The following is a 17,212-nucleotide window of genomic DNA, read 5'->3' as shown; positions in this document are numbered from 1 at the left end:
GCATTTAAGGAAACAGTTATGGCTCTAAAGGAGCTGCTGATCCTTTGGGTCCATCAGACCATGGACATGAGGGGTTTTTTAACTGTCTGACCTCCAGGAATTGCCTTTTTTTTTTTTCCACCTAACTGGTTTTAAGCAGGCAAACAAATGGAAACTCATACACAGGAACTTATAAATAATGTTAATGACCTGGCTTGTATCCTCAAAAGCCAGGAAATTTAGGAACACGCCGGCGAGCTGGCCCTTTGCTCACTGAAGGGTGGAAAGCGTAGCTGGGAGGATTCCTCCCCAGTATCCCACCCAGCCCTGCCCTCTGGCAGTGGAAGCCGTTCCCTGGGTCCTGTCCCTTGTCCCAGTCCCTCTCCAGCTCTCCTGGAGCCCCTTCAGACCCTGGAAGGAGCTCTGAGCTCTCCCTGGAGCCTTTTCCAGGTGACCATTCCCAGCTCTCCCAGCCTGGCTCCAGAGGAGCTCCCTTGGAGCATCTCCGTGGCCTCCTGGAATTGCTCCAGCAGCTCCAAATCCTTTTTTGCCTTCCTCTTCCTCCAGCACCACCACCTTTCTTCTGCTGCCTTTGCAAGGTTCCAACTGTGCTGCACCTCCAGGGAGCTGTGCAGCTTTTATTTCTTGCTTCATCCAGAACCAGGCTGTGAAACTGCCTGGAATTCCCCACTCAGGAGCTGCTCCAGGCCACTGTAAGAGTGGAATCCTAGTGGGAAGGGACCCGTGAAATCACCAAATCCAACCCCATGGCTGTGATGAGGAGGGTGGGAGGCTCCAGCCCCTGCTCCTTTGCTTGCTCTGTGTCAAGGAGAGCATCCCCGACCCCTTGGATGGACACTCCCTGTCCCTTCAGCCAGCAGGGAACGGGGACCCCTTGGGTGGCAGGGTGGGTGCTGTGCTCCCCTCCCCTTCCCCTGTGCTTCCTGAGCCTCTCGGGGCTGGGTTTTTCCCTCCGGCTCGCACGGCAGGCGGATGTTTAGATCCGAAAGGAAATGGGATTGCTGTTTGCTCGGCTCCTCCTGGAGCAAACAGCCCTTCAAAATAACTCCGGTGGCGTAAGTGCCAGGAAAAACAGCGCAGCCAAAACCTTGTAAGCAAATAATTGGCCTTTCTGTGAGAGGGCTCCTCTTCAGCTCCGAGTCTGCGGATCAGAGCTGCTCTCTCCACGTTTTGTTTTGAGGTTTTGCAATTCTTCTCAAAGCAAACAGATCCGGTGTGTGCCAGAGGGGAGGGTTCTGCTGATCCCTGAGTGCTGCTTCCAGGTGATTCCCCTGGGTGTGGATTTGCTTTTGGGTGGGAAATGGCACTTTCTGGAGCTCACATCTGGACGCTCAGTGCTCGGTGCTGCCCTGGAGGAGGTGGCCCCAGAGCGGTGCCCTCGGGCTGTCCCGTCCCTGTCCCTGCTCCCGCAGGGATGGCTCCTGCAGGGCTCTTGGCCGGGGCTGTGGGAAGAGCTCGCCCTCCCCACGCAGCCCAGCCCAGCCTGCCTGAGTCACCCCGGGCAGGGAGAGCTCTCAGCAGGTTGGGAAAACCGGCTGGGAGCTCCCTGCCTGCCCAGGGCTGAGCTTTGCCCCGGGGCTGCACCTTCTGTTTGGGAAAACGGGGCTGCGACCACCCTAAAGCAGAGGAGGGCCCAGAGGAGCTGCCCAGGCGAGCACTGCACGCCCTGTGCCTGCAGGGAATTCTCTGGGATACACCAGCCAGGAGCCCAATTCCTGCCACCCCTGGGGCACCACAGAGGGGCTGGGGTGGGTGCAGGGAGCAGGGTGTGTTTAAAACACACCAGGGGTGAAGTGTCACCCACACCGAGCTGCTTCTCAGCCGTCTCATCCCGGATTTCAGCTGCTCAGCCTCCAGGGGAAGGGCTGGAACGGGGGCTGCAGCCTCAGCAGGGCATCCCTGAGCCCTCTGAGGGATTTATGGACACCTCACCCATCACCCACCAGCATCCAGGGGCTCCTGTGGTGGAGAAATCTGAATTTTAGATCTGACACAGAGGATGCAGAGGTGGGAGCGTGTCCCTTCACCTCCCTGTGGAAAAACTCATTGGAGTAACAACTGCAGGACACTGAGGTGAGGTACAGGGGGAACAGGTACTTTTTTTAAACTTTATTTTATTTTTTCCTTTGGAAATGCAGCCTCTCACAGCCATGCTGTCACAGTTAAAATAAGGTTTAAATTACAGGGCTGGCTGTGGCTTTTTCCCTTTCTTTCAGAATTTTTGCCAACTTGCAATTTACTTAATGAAATCCTGCTATTTCGTTTAACAGGGATATTTTTTGCAGATGTTGATTTAACCCAGCTTTATAAAATATGTGAACTGTGCAGTTTCTTTCCTATTTTTAACAATTTAAAGATTCTAGTGCAGAACCTGGCAGAGTTTATAACACCAATATTTATAACACCAATATCTGTACCAGGTAAGAGTGGGGTTGAACGATGAGGCTTCCACATCATCCACAGCCCCATCAGAAATGGTGTGAAATGCTGCAATAATGGGCAAAAATTACCCAAAGTGGGAATTGGTGTTGCTCATTGGAGCTTTGTGAATGTATTTCTGGAAAAGTATCTGACCCTGGTTTTACACCCAGTTGTTCTTCAGGGTTTTTGCAGGGGGGTTCTCTGCATCCATGTGGATTCTTTGTATGTGTGATATATATGGAATGAGGGAAAAAAATGGGTCTGGTTTAGGCTGGTGACAAGCTGCCTTTTTAATGTGTAATGCCTGGTGTTTCCCCCAGTATTCCTTATTTTATTTTTCAGAATGGATTCCCCAGAGGGAGGGGAGGAATCTGCTATTTCTCCTGCAGTGCTGAGCTGAGGGAGCGCAGTGTTGAACTCATTATCCCTGAGGAGGCCTTCACGTGCTCCCTTAATCCCTGGCCTTGATGTACAGAGAGCCCGACCTGCTCCCCTTCCTCCCCTTCCCCTTTTCCTCTCCATGGGAAGATCATTTTTTTGGGGCTTCTTTTGCAGTTTCTGAGTTCAGCCTTTGCTTTCAGCCCCAAAACAGCTCATGCAGGAGTTGCAGCCACAAACCCTGCATAGACCAATCCTGATAAGGGCTCTTCTTTAGCTTGAAAATTCAGCTCCCAGGAAAGATGAGAGCTTGTCCTGGAAAGGTGGGAGAGTTTTTAATCCAAAGTTTCACTGGCTGTGTCCATGCTATAACTCACAGCATGGAGGGACAGGACACAGGGAATGCCAGAGGGCAGGGATGGATGGGAGATTGGGCAGGAATTGTTCCCTGGGAGGGTGGCAGGCCCTGGCACAGGTGCCCAGAGCAGCTGTGGCTGCCCCTGCATCCCTGGCAGTGCCCAAGGCCAGGCTGGATGGAGCTTGGAGCACCTGGGACAGTAGGAGGTATCCCTGCCATGGCAGGGGGTGGAATCAGATGAGTTTAAAGGTCCCTTCCAACCCAAACCATTCTGTGGTAACTCATTAATCTTCTCTCCTAGAACATCCCAAAATTGTCTGGGATTCCTATTAGTGCAGCAGGACAGGATGTATTCCATGGAGTTTCTGTGTATTTTGGCATTTTCCTATTTCCCCCCTTCCCCCCCCACCTCTTTTTTTTTTTTTTTACAGAAACTGTGGTTTGTAGAAATGAAAACAAGTCCTTCTTGGCCAGGGAGGGTAATTGGTGTGAGTCACCTCCAGCCTCCATGGGCAAGTCCAGCGTGAGGAATTTGGTCACCTGGGAGATGACACCAAAAGATGGGGACTTGCAGAGGCCACACGTTGTTGCAGTGGTGCTCTTCAGTGTTATGGGTTTCATGCAAATACATTGATTTTTATCCCCCACCTCTGCTTCACACCAATCTCCTTGCTGTTTACCTGTACTCTAATAGGTTTTACAGCACCATTCCAGGGACTCTAAAAATGTGGCACTTGGGCTCAGTGGTTTTAGAGATGCAGTGTAACAATTCTAAGGAAAGATATGTTTGATTTTCAGAGAGGATCTTGTCCCAGGTTAGCAGAAATGGGTGCTCTGTGCATCCACTTCTCTGATCTGTGGGTTTTCCAGGAGAAGGGCACACAAATGGCACACAAATGGCACAAGGGCTGTTTTCCTGCAGCTTTGCAGGAGATGCCAGCACGGCATCCTCGCTGCTGCCCCCGTGGATGTGAGGGACCAGCCCTGGGGCTTAAATCCCGACTTGCTGCAGTCATTGTTTAGTCTCAGCCTGAAGTGGGAGCAGGAGCCCGTGGACGGTGGCCGCGGGCGCTGGGAGTGGAGCGAGCTCGCAGCGAGGGCTGGGCGGCCCCCAGATGTTTACACACCAACACACGGGGCAGCTATCGGGAAATCTGGCGTGTGTGGGTGCCCACGCAGCCCTGGGCACGCTGCAGGAGGGCAGGAGCCGTCCCTGGGCTCCCTCCCACCTCTCTCTGACAGGATCCCTGCCCCAGGCCCTTCCCAGGGCTGCTCACCCCAATCCCATCCCGGCGCTTTCGATCCCTCTCTTGAGGCAGCGCCCCGAGACCTCCCCGTGCAGGTTCAGCCTTTCAGCATGACCAGGTTGGCCGGCACACAGGAGGGATTTGTCTCCTTGCAAAGGCCTCCCTGGCACCCCAAATCCTTTAATTCCCTGTAGAACTCGGGTAAATCCCGCTGTGACCGCGGGGCAGCCCCGCAGCCGGGGCTCCCCTCTCGGGGTGCCTGCGCAGACACAGAGGCTCTGCAGAGCTTTATCACAGCAGCATCTTGGGCTCTGGCCAGGCAGAACAAAGCCTGAATTCCCATTCCACTCCCAGCCCCCCTCTGCTTCCCTTATATGTGAGGGCACTGATACCAGGCTGGAAAAAAGCGCCTTTTTTAGGGATTATTTAGAATTATCAGATGAGGGGGAGGCTCAGCTGGAGCCCTTTTGGAGAGAGGGTTGGGTTGGAACAGAGGACCCACAGCGGGTCTGGGGTCTGGGATGAACCCTCTGGCACAGGGTGGGGTTGAAGGGCAGAGTTCCCAAGCCGAGGTCTGGTGTCTGCCCAGTACTGGACTCCACACCCAGCCAGCCAAGGAGCAGCAAAGCAGCTCATTCCCAGACTGGATGGAGAAAAATACTTGTGAGGCTGCTGCTTGTGGCCCCCTCAGGGAGCCTCCCCTGTCACAGGTTGTTTTCCAGGTCGGGGATGGTTTCCTGAAGCTTTCTCAGTCCTTGATACTCGCAGTGGTGTTGGCGTGGAGCTGACAGAGGTCTGCCCTCTGAGGTGCCACTGTGGCTGCCGAGAAATCAGGGTGGCCTTGGGGTTTTTGAGCCCCTTTGCTGCTCCTCACGTCACCTCTGGAAGCCATCAGCTCCTCAGGAGTGAATCCCATGGAGGTGTGAGAGCAGGGAGAGGCTCTCGCTCCAGAGGGAATGGCTGGGGCTGGAGCACGGTGCAGGATCTCAAAATACTCTCAGAATAGGTCTGATGGTGGTGTTCTGTTTGGTATTGCTTTGGTTTTCTTCCCAGGGAGGCAGCTCCACTCATTTCTGGTTAGGAAACTAAAAAGCTGCTGCAGCCACAGCCTGCTCAGGGTCCTGTGTCCTGTCCGAGCTGCCAAGCCCAAAGTTCCCATTTTCCTGGTGTTTTGGGAAGTGGATTTTCTGTGATTGGCTGGGACATCTGAAGGAGGCCTCATGAAGGGGAAGCTGAGCATTCCCCTCTGGAAATGGCAAATTTGGGCTGGTACTGAGCTGAGCTGTAATTTGGGGTTGGGCTCCCTGGCCTTTGCAGGACAGCCCTCCTGCTTTGGAGGAGCTCAGTGCCCATGGATTATCCAACAGCTGGATATAAAAAGCAGCCAGTGCTGGGCCAGTGCTCCTGCTGCTGCTGGGGGCACCCTGGTATTCTTAAAAATGTGGAAAATGAGGAGGCTCAAGCAGCATCTCTGCAGCCCCTTCGTGCCATCCTCACCAACGCGGCCTCAGCTCCAGCCCCTCAGTGCCGCCTCCACCCTGGGAGCAGCCCCTTCCTTGGGGGTCTTTTCCAAAGTTAGTGAGTCAGAATTGGTGCTGGTGTGAACCAGCAGGGTTTGGTTTGGTGCAGCCAAGGCCTGTGGCCCGTCCCCCTGCGCTGAGGAGATTCCCAGGCTCGGCTCCAGCGCCCAACGTGCTCTTCCCGAGCGGCGCGATGGAGGCGGGAAGGGGTGTTATTCCTGTTTCTCTTCTGAGGGACCTGCTAATTAGTTCCTGCTTTTAAAAGGCTTTGAAGCGCTCAGCCGAAACTTCTCTGGGAGCGAGAACTATGATTATTTATATTTATCCCATTTCCCAGAGCCCCGGCCCCACCGCGGGACGCCGCGCTGTGCCGCAGCTCCGGCCGCCGGGGGCATCGCCCCGCTCCCCGAGGGGATTCTGGCAGCACCTGGAGCTGCCCTGCCAAGCCAGAACGGCTCCCAAAGGTGGATCAGAGCCCAGGAGATCCCATCTGGCCGTCCCAGTCCATGCCCATCCCGCTGGGATGTGGTTGGCGTGGCTGGGATTGCAGCCCCCGGACTGATGAGCAGTGGGAGCGGCGTGGGGAGAGGAGCTTTGGACATCCCAGCAGTGGCTGGAAGGGAATTCTGCCATCCTGGGATTTATGGGGTGATTTCTCCCAGATTCTCAGCGTTTTTCAGGGTCTGGGAAAACAAAAAAGGGATTGCACACTTGGTTGGGTGGAGGACCTGAAAATGTTCGAGTTCTCAATGTAAAAGTGGAAAAAAAGGGGTTTTCCCACCCATTTTAGTCCCAGCTTCCCTCACCCTGCTGCAGAAGGCACTTGGGAAGGAGCCTTCTCCCCTGTGAGTAGATCTGGTTCCCTGCCAGGAGCAGGCAGAAGGAAAGGCCAATCCCAACCAGACAATGCTCTGAAGATTTTCCTCACACCTCCGGATTTCACAGAAAATCAAATATTGGGCACCTTCCCCTCCCCAGCCTTTCCTCTGTGCTTTCCACCAGCTCCTTTTCCTCCCCGTTTTCCCCTGGTTGGGGCTCAGGGGTGGATGCTGGTGGGCTTGGGTGGTTTGGATTTCCCCAGGGCTGGTTTCCAGGAGAGAAGGGGTCCCAGGGGGCTGTGGTTGGTGACAGGTCTGGCAGTGGCAGCACAGGCGCTCCCTTTGGAGCTCTGCTCACCCCGCCGTGTCCCCTCAGACGTGCCAGGTGCAGGTACCAGGGCCTGCAGGAGCCTGAAAGCTCTGAGCAGCACAAGCTGAGCTTCCTGGAGACTCAAAAACATTTTGAAAACGTCACCTAAATCTCTGAAAACTTTGGCGTTCAGAAGGAGCACGTAAAAACGTCAGTGAAAAATACCCGAGATGGGTTTTTCCAGTTTTCGCCCTTGGCTGAAAAGTCCTGTCTGAAACAGGAGCTGGGGGGAAAAACCCTGCTAAAATACCTTAAACTCATGTTCTGGACTGTGGATTTAATGGCCAGGGAAGGTCCAATCGAAGCAAACTCCTTGAGTTTAGCTTCAAAATAAGCTAACTGATGATGACTTCCAAATTTCCGGGCAGAACTAGACATGGCATGTGTTTTGCTTTGAAGGATATAAAAAAAAAAATTAGCATGAGCTGATGATTTTGCAGAGTGGTTTCTTTTATGCAGAGAAAATTGTTTTCATCCTCATTCTTGGCATTGGCTCCTTGTCCTGTGTTGCTTTTGTTTCTTGGGCTGCCATGGAAATGTCCCCCTTTCCCCCCAGGCTTCTCCACACACCTCTTGCACCAGCCCTGGTGCTCGTCAGACCCTTTTTTTTTTGAACTAATTTAATTAATTAACCCAGCGCAAGTGTTCTTCGGAGTTAATCATCTCCTGGGTTAACAAATTAAATCTGCTGGCAGAGGAGGCTGGGGAGCAGCAGAGCTCTGCTCCAAGGGAAGGGCTGGGAGAGGAGGAGGAGGAGGAGGAGGAGGAGGATGGTGGATGTGGTGGGGACAGGGCTCTTCTCAGGGGCCTTTCCGTGGATTTTGTGGGGTCAGTGAGCTGAGCTGGTGTCCACATCCAACAGCAGGAACTGCCTCTGAGGGGAGGAGTTGGGACCCCGCAGTGACAGCAGATTAACGAATAAAATAAATAAAATCACATTCTTGTTTTATGGTTGAGATAGGAGCCGGGTGAATCCTTACATTAATCCAGAAATCTGGGAGAGAGCTGGGGGCTGTGCAGCACGGGAGGGTCCAGCTGGCTGTCCCTGGGGCTGGCCTCGCTCTCAGGCCTCTGGGAACCAGGGAGAAGCTTGTGTTGGTGAAAGCTGGGACAGTAAAGGATTCTCTGCTGATGTGGGCTTTAAGGAGAATGTCCAGGAGGAAAACCAGGGCTGCCCATCCTGCTGCTTGCACCCACCTGCCTTTTCCCCTCAGGAGCCCTAACAGCAGCTTCTGCTTCCCTGGAGACGCCAGGGAGGAGCTGGGGAAGGGGACTGAGCTGTCCTGTCCTGTCCTCAGCAGGGTTTTCACAGGGGCAGAAGCTCCTGCCCAGCCTCCTGTGTCCGTTCCCTGCTGGGACTGGGGTGTGCCCTAAATGCCCACAGTGGGGCTCTCCCGTGGTGACACCAACCCCTGCAGGGTGCCCTCTGTGCCACCCACGGCCCCCAGCGAGGGTGGGCAGCCAGAGGGGGCCTGGTTTGTGTCCCCACAGGGCCCCCGTGCTGGGGACAGCTCTCGGCCTCTCCCCGGCCGAGGGGGCCGTGCCGGGGTTGGTGCTGCTGGCAGGGGGGCTCTGGGGGCACAGTGATGCATTCCAGCTGAAACTTGTAAGGCAGAGGTATTTAAAGTATATTGGCTTAAAGAAAATGGTTGTGAGCTTTGCTGGGGCAGATTGACAATTAATATTTTTTCCTTTTTTTTTCTTTTTTTTTTTGCGGGGCCATAAAAATTCCATTTCTGCTGTGGAAAGTTTTAACCCCTTCCTTACCCTGGTGCTTGTTTCCAAGGGCAGTAATGGGGGATTATTGTAACTGATGGCTCCCCAGTGAACTGTAAATAGATTTTGGGGAAATGTGTGTGTTCTTTGTGCTGGGCTTTTTATCTGGACCTTGTTCACAGTGACCTGTGCATGGCTGTAACCCTCCAGCTTCCCTGCTCGCAGTGTAAATACAGATCTGTGCTGTGGCAGAGGGGAGGAAGGTGACTGAGCGTGGGTCTGACAGGCCAAAAGTGGAATAAAACTGAAGGAAGGATGTTGAGGGAGGATGTAACTGAGCCCCGTGGCCAGTAGAGTGTGAGGCTGCCCTGTGACACAGGAGTACAGGAGGGAGGGACATGGAAATGGGGAGTGGGCTCTGTGGTGGGGGCACTTCCGAATACCCTGCGTCATTTCCAGGCTGCCCAGATGTGCACTCAAGTCCCTGTCACATCTGGAGAGTGCAGTGATTTATTTTCCGTGTGCATGGTCTCCCCTATGGGCACCTCTTAAATGTGTTTTGAGCAGCTCTTCCTTGCAGCCACGTACTGGAGGGAGCAGTTTGACCTGCTGAGAGGAGGTTTGGTGGCTTTGGAGAAGCCAAAGAGTGAATCAGAGCTGTTTAACTTCGTGTGTTTCGTGATCTGCCCGTGTTTTCCATCCTGCTTTCAAGTGCAACATCAAGCAGTGGGACTGTGCGGCGTTTTGTTTTGGAAAAAAGCATCTTTCTTTTCTCTTTTAAAGCACTCCTTTGAACTTTACTGGCATAAAACGCTGTCAAATCACAAATAGTCTCAAACCTCAAGTTATTTTCTTTACCTCCACACTCTGCAGGGAGCGACAGCAGCAGTGCTGCTAACCCGGGGAGGATTTACAGTGTTTGCTCTCTGCATTTATTCCCAGATTCCTTTTGCCTGAGCCAGGCAGGAGCCTTTCCTCTTTAAATTCTGGGTTTGATTCTCCTGTCTTTTTCCTTTATCTCTAATTGTTTGAATTCACTTTGGGATGTGCTTGGAGGCCACGGAGGAAGCGGTGACGCAGAGGAAGGAGTAAACACGAGGCAGAGTTTCAGCCCCTCCACCTGATGGATGAAGGTGGCTTTGATGGAAAGATAGCCCTGACGCCAGCCCCTCTGGAGCTGCTACAAGTTGTAGCTGCCTACAATGATAGTTGTTAAAAACCCATCCTGTACCACTGCGGCACTCAAATATTTTCCTTTCTTCAAAAAGAACGCTAACAAGCCCGCCTCTGTTCCAGCAGAAGTGGGAGGGGGGGGAAAGAACAGAACAAAAAGTGGATTTTCTTGTCTGTGCATAATGGGCATCATGGAAAAAAAAGAGGAGGGAAAAGTGGAATATTTATTTAAAAGGCAGAGGAGGAGGGGTGGTGCGCCCCTGCTCTCTGCAGAGTGGTAGTGGCTAATAGCTGGAGGCGAAACTAATACTTGGCAGGGGATGAGACACAGCACAGGCCCCCCTGATTTGGGGGCTTGCTGAAGTGCTTGTTTTATGTCAGGGCTGCGGGATGAGTTCATCTTTGCTGGAAGTGGTTGAGTGCACTGGGAGATAAAAGGAGGGAGAGGAGCCCACCGTGGCACGGGGCGCGCTGGGAGAGGGACCCTGCCACAGCCTCCTGCGGGCAGGGGCTGCTCAGATGAGCCTTGAACTGTCCCCTCCCAGGGGTTTATTTCCCTGTGGGTTCCTTTTTTTTGGATTGTAAAGACTTTCCTCTCCCCTAGCCAGAAAAAGTGGGTTGAAGGGAAACTTCTCACGTCCTGCCTGTTTGAAGGAGCACAGGACGTCTCCAGGAGGGCTTGAGCTGGCAGAGCTGGCACTGCCAGGCAGGAGCTGTGGGATGACAGAGATGAGGAGCACGTGGGCACGGGGATGCATTCCTGGATGGAAGGAGTGAAGTTCCTGCCATAAGTTGTGTGGAGGTGCTTTTAATAAAGCTATTTCAGATGTGTGTGAAAAGCCCTTCTGCTGTTTTCATGGATGATTTTGCTTAGATATTTCCCAGTTCCTGGAAAGCAGAGATGGCACCAGGGCTGTTGGCACAGCCAGCAAAATATTTTTGTAGGATAGGCACTGTTTTCCTGGGGCTTTATTTGCCCCCCTTGTATATTAATTTGCAATAAACCATGAGAAACTCCTATTTAAATGTTTATTGCTGACTGTTCCCCTGATTCATGGAGCTGCTGGGGACACTGGAGGCTTGAAGCTGTCCCATCCTTAATCTGTAAGGGAAATGCAGGGGCTGAGCAGTAGTTTCTCGAAAATGTAATAACAAAACCAACATAGCTAATGGGCATGGAGGGCTTTGAGGAGGTTGGGAGGTTAAACAGATGCAGAGCTCAGTAATTGCTGCCAGCCCCCGGCCCCGGCACATGAAAGGCCCTGAGCCCCCAGATCACTTGAGTGGGACAACAGCAAAGCTCAGTGTTTGTGGAGATCTTTGGAAAGGCACTGGGAGCATCTGTAGGATGTCCCAGGGGAAAAATGACTGTGAAAACTGGATGCTGTGGAAGATGGATGGGTCTCTGAGCACCCTGGTTTAGCGGAATTTGTCCTTTTTGATGGCAGGGGGATGGACTGAGGTGGTCTCCCCAAAAATGTGACCTGTAGTGGGTAAAGAGAAAGAGACTGGCATGGTCCTTCAAAAATGTGACCTGTGGTGGGTAAAGAGGAAGAGACTGGCGTGGTCCTCCAAAAAATGTGACCTGTGGTGGGTGAAGGGGATGAGACTGACGTGGTCCCCCCAAAAATGTGACCTGTGGTGGGTGCAGGGGGTGTTTCAGGCTGATGAGCATTGCCCACAGCAAGGGCCATCCTGCTGCCTCCCCGCCTGCCCCCTCACCCCCTCCCCCACGGCCCTCCCCTTAAATTTGTATAGTTACAACTCCGGTTAAACTCCAACAAAGCCGCTTAATTCAGAGCTGGTTAATGGGGAGGGGAGCCCGGTCCCCTCCAGGGTAATCTGAGCCTGAAAAGAAGCGGGGCTGGAGGGCCGTGCCTGCAATCCCGTGTGTCAATGGGGGCTCTGGAGCAAAATAATGGCATCACCCCGCGGGCGAGTTAATGGGACATGATGGCACGGAGGCACCGGGGTCAGCGGGCCGCGGGCACGGGGGGGATTGTCAGGGAGCTGAATGCGGGGGCAGAGCGCCCTGCTGCAAACCCCACGGCGCTTTGCTGCTAGCCGGTGTGGTAGGAATGATGTTCAGCAAGTGGTTAACTCGCCCTCTCTGGGGCTCCTTCTTTTCCTGTCTCCCTTCTGGAGACACCATAAATTCTGGAGGCATCACGGATTAAACAGATTTCTGGCAGCCCGCGTCCCTCCCGTCTTCCCTGGATGTGATTCCTAGAAAGAAGAGACGTTCCTCATTGTCTGGAGAGAGTTGCAGTGGGTTTGTAGAAGGACATGTATAGTTCATAGCAGCTACTCCCCCTTGGCATGAAACACTTGCTCAGATTTCATGTTCCCCGTGGGAACATCGGCGTCGCTGTCGGAGAGCATTACACAGAGGAGACACCCGGCCGGTCACTCATGTCCAGCACGTCCTGGACGTGCCCTGGGGTCAGCCCGGCACAAACTGGGGCTGCAGGAGCACAGCGGTGCTGGGGAGCCCCAGGATCGAGGGGCTGGGACTGTGTCTGTACCAGCTCCAGTGGGAGGAATGCAAATGTCCTGAGGACACAGCCACTGGATGCAGGGCTGGATATCAAACTGGAGAGAGAGGGAGAGGTGCTGAGCTCATGGGAGATGGTGGCCGTCCTGTGGGGTCTCCAGCCAGGGCCTGAGCCGCTAGTCTTGGTGGCATCTGACATAACTGAAGGCAGGATTTGGGTTGAGCAAAAGCTTTGAGTTGAAGATGGACTTCGGGTTGAGCACAAATTTTGGGTTAAACAGAACTTTTGAGGTGAACACAAGTTTTGGGTTAAATACGAGTTTGGGTTGAACACAAATACAGGGCTGAACATGAAGTTTGTGTTGAATACAGGTTATGGGTTGAGCACAGGTTTTGGGTTGTGCACAAACTTTTGGTTAAATACAAGTTTAGGTTTAACACGGAGTTTGTGTTGAGCATGAACTTTGGGTTAAATTCCAGTCATGGCTTGAACACAAGTTTTGAGTGTGAAATTTCTGTTGAGTTCAAGTTTTGAATTGAGCACTGTCTTTGGGTTGAACACAGATTTTAGGAAGAGCCTGAAATTTGTGTTGAACACAGGGGTTGGGTTGAGCAGCATCTTTGCGTTGAGCACCAATTTTAGGAAGAGCCTGAAATTTGTGTTGAACACAAGTTTTGGGTTGAGCACTGTCTTTGGGTTGAACGTGAAGTTTGTATTGAACACAAGGGTTCAGTTGAGCACCATCTTTGGGTTGAACACAGATTTTGGGAAGACCATGAAATTTGTGTTGAACACAAGTCACAACCGTCTTTGGGTTGAACATGGGGTTTGTGTTGAACACAGGGGCTGGGTTGAGCACAAGCTCTCTGGGAGCAAAGCTGCTGTGTGTGAGGAGCTGTTCCCCGGCTCCCTGGCCGTGGTTCCCGGTGATCCCAGCCCTCCTGACCCCTCTCTGTCCCCGCAGACGCCAGCACGTCGCCCGATGCCGTGAAGAGGAGCCATTGGTGCAACGTGGCCTACTGGGAGCACCGGACGCGCGTGGGCCGCCTCTACACAGTGTACGAACAGTCTGTCAGTATCTTCTACGACCTACCTCAAGGAAACGGCTTCTGCCTCGGACAGCTAAACCTGGACAACAGGAGCGAGACTGTGAGAAGGACTCGAAGTAAAATCGGCTACGGGATTTTACTGAGCAAGGAACCGGACGGGGTGTGGGCCTACAACCGCAGCGAGCATCCCATCTTCGTCAACTCCCCGACACTGGACATCCCCAACTGCAGGACTCTGATCGTGCGCAAGGTGATGCCGGGCTACTCCATCAAGGTCTTCGACTACGAGAGGTCGTGCCTGCTGCAGCACACGGCCGAGCTGGATTACGCAGACGGGCCCTACGACCCCAACAGCGTCCGCATCAGCTTCGCCAAGGGCTGGGGGCCCTGCTACTCCAGACAGTTCATCACGTCGTGCCCGTGTTGGCTGGAGATCCTCCTCAGCAACAACCGGTAACGGCCGGCCGCCAGCGAGAGGAGAACAACAAACACACACACACACAGAGAAAGAAAAAACAAAAAAAAAAGACAAAAAAAAAAAAAAAAAAAAGACACAGACTATCCCAAATATCATCTACCTAGATTTAATATAAAGTTTTATATATTATATGAAAATATATATTATACTTGTAATTATGGAGTCATTTTTACAATGTAATTATTTATGTATGGTGCAATGTGTATATGGACAAAAAACAGAAAATGCACTTTGGCTTATATAATTCTTTCAATACAGATTTCTAAAAAAAAAAAAAAAAAAAAAAAAAAAAACCAACAAAAAAACCAAAAATTATACAGCAAAAATAGGAGAAAGCCCTAATTTTGATGTATGGTTTTTTGAAATACTATTAATACCCAGACAAAAAGCTAATACCAGTCACTCATTGATAATAAAGTATTCGCATTATGGGGGGGGATTTGTCTTTTTTCTTCCCCCCCCAGCTGAAGCTGGCAGCAGTCAGGAGGGCTCCAGGGGGCAGCTGCTGTCTCCCATCTCAGCCAGGACCTTGGAAAACCAATAAATGAGTTGGAAGGCTGCAGCTGGCTCCAGGGGGACGGGGAGCGAGGCCAGGGGAGGAGGTGAGAGGAGGATCTGTAGCTCTGCTCACTCAGAGCTGTGTGAGCTCTCTGATAACGCAGAGCGTGGTGGGGATGAGGGTGCACATCCATGTGTGTGCAGATTGATCTTCATCACTGCTGATCCGTGGGCCTTGGGGAAAAGCAGAATATTCCATGGCCACAAAGCTGCCCAGCAGGACCAGTCTGGATTTTCAGCCTTAGCCAGGGGCTGTCTGTGAGTCCTGCATGTCCTGGACATGTTTGAAGGTTGAGAAACAAACGGAGGGTTTGGACAACTCATGGTTGGGTGGATCCTCTGCTGGAGCATGGCCGGGATTTCGGGAACGTCTCCAGTGCCTCGGAGGAGTCATGAGCAGCTTTGTCCTGTAGATCTCCCAGTCTGTCATCCAGGCAATAAATGATCCAGGAGTGTTTGGGAAAAATGTATTTACTCTGAGGAGCAGCTGCAGCCAAAAAAAATGTCCTGGTCAGATGTGCCTGTCTGGGCTGATTTACTCTCCCTGGAAATCCTGGATAAAATCAGCCCCTTTGCTCTGACTTGTGCTGGGCCTGGCAGGGGCAGGTTGGACACGGGCTCTGCTTGGTCAGGGGAGTTATTTATTGCCAGGGAGTGGCTCTGCCAAGTCCCAGAGTTCTGCTACAAATCCCTGTGCCTTTGATTTCCATAAAATCCCAGCCTCTGGAGCCCAGTGGCTGGGAAGCTTTCAAGGTTGCAGAGGATGTTTTTGTCACCTTCATCCTTGCAGAGAAAAAAGATGCACTGAGACCTCAAAGAGTTAAATAGGGCCTGAATTTACATCTCAAAATCGCTCCTGGTGTTCCTGTCCTGAATTTTGGCACCTGGACCTGATGTTCCTGCCAGAGCCATGAGTGAGGATGGGGAGTCACAGGACTGTGGAATCCTGGAATGGTTTGGGTTGGAGAAGACCCCAAATCCCACCTTGTTGCACACCTTGCACTATCCCTGGATGCTCCAAGCCCCGTCCAGCCTGGCCTTGGACACTGCCAGGGATGGGGGAAGGTGGGGGCTGCATCCCCCAGGGAAACACAGAGACCTGGGTGGGATCTGGGGAGATCCGAGCAGGGAATGTCGCAATGACATTCCCGCAGTCATTTTTCAAATTATAACCATATTTGATGTTTAATTGGGACCACATTGGTTGAATTCCTGCAGCATCAGTATTAATATTGACATCACTGATTTTTGTTTGTGTTACAGCCATTCTTAGGGAACGGTGTCAAAACATGTCACTCTCATTTAAAGCAGCTTTCAAGAACTTTGCAGGGGTTTTTTTATCCCTTTGGCTTGGGTTTGGTGGGTCCTGCCAAACCACCCACCTCCCCTGCTGTATCGCTTTCACACAGTCCATCAAGAGGCCATTTCTATGTTTGGGGGGGCTTTTCTAAGAGATTTTTCTTAGCACTGTCCTCATTTTACCTGGGAAGCACCAGCAGAAGTCACTTTCCCTGTTTCCTTTTTTCCCCCAGCATTTCCCACCACCACATTCACACCCTCTTTCCTCTTCTCCTCCTCCTCGTGCCACCATTTCCCACTTTGTACACACTTCATCCATATTTTGGACAAAAGCACCAAGGACAGGTTTGAGGGTTAACTCTGGGCTTTCCCTTGTGCAATCCACTGATGGTGCTTAATTCTCTTTTCTTCATTACTCATGCACTTCCCCAGGAATAAATCTGCAGTTTTATTTCAGTTGACAGCGGGGCTTTAAAGGGAATAAAAAGGGATTTTATGGTGAGGCAATGAAATAGGACATCAAGTATCCTTTTCTATCTCATTTTGCCCCTTTAATACCTCATAATCATTGAAACTTTGAACTCTTTAAAGGCGCTTTAGGACTTCAAAGCTGCTGAGCTCCACCCTGGACCCTCTCAGAGCTCAGCTGGAGCCTTCCCTGGGCATCCCCTGCCCTGGGGCTGGGAATTGGCACCGGGAGCAGCCCTTGGGGATGGGTGGAGGGCACTTCTGGGGCAGGAGGAGTCGATCCCTGCCGGGTTTGCAGGAGCAGCTGGGCATGGTTGGGTTGGATTCATGAGTGATGGGATTCTGCTGTGCAGCCCCCACAGCTGCTGCTGTTTGCCCTGGCCCCTCTAAAAGCAGGATGGGCACAGCCCCTGCTCTTTTTGGGCAGCCTCCTGAGCTTCCCTGAGTGGGATTTTTCCTCCTCCCTGCAGGAGCGGTGGTCTCGCAGCACCCGAGGTAAGTGGCGCGTTCCCTGTGGTTCCTTTAAGGTCTGTGTGCTGTTACAGCACGTTGAGAAACCAAAAAAATGCAGTATTTTAAAAAATCACCCCCTCGGCAGGAGGGTACTGGGCCCAGCTCGGGCTGAGCTCCTGGTGCTGCTGTGGGGTTTGTGTGGCTCCTTCTGAGCTGGAGCTGGCTCAGCTTTGTCCTGAGGAGGCTGCTGGGTCACCCCTGTGGTTACAAATCACAAGGGGATTTTTTTGGATGTTTTGGGCAGTGCAGTGGGGAAGTGAGGGTTTGGGGTTTTTTTTCTCTCTAGCAGTGCTGGAACACCCATTGTGCTGCACCCAGGGGTCAGGCTGAGCTCAGGGTGCTGCCTCTGCA

The 17,212-nt window shown here is 52.5% G+C and overlaps 1 protein-coding gene across 1 annotated transcript in view; it reads left to right on the top strand.

Moving 5' to 3' along the window:
• The window catches only part of SMAD6 (SMAD family member 6), a 37,682-nt gene extending 23,230 nt beyond the window's left edge, over positions 1 to 14,452 (top strand). Inside the window, exon 4 of the mRNA XM_063413056.1 lies at positions 13,461 to 14,452. Coding sequence (XP_063269126.1) covers positions 13,461 to 14,002 — 542 coding nt within the window. The 3' untranslated portion in view covers positions 14,003 to 14,452. The remainder of the gene's footprint in view (positions 1 to 13,460) is intronic.
• Positions 14,453 to 17,212: the final 2,760 nt, after the last annotated feature.

The sequence above is a fragment of the Prinia subflava genome, chromosome 15, assembly GCF_021018805.1.
Source record: "Prinia subflava isolate CZ2003 ecotype Zambia chromosome 15, Cam_Psub_1.2, whole genome shotgun sequence".
Lineage (NCBI taxonomy): Eukaryota > Metazoa > Chordata > Aves > Passeriformes > Cisticolidae > Prinia > Prinia subflava.
The sequence above is the reverse complement of the archived record's forward strand: the minus strand, read 5'-3'. Positions and strand labels throughout refer to the sequence as shown.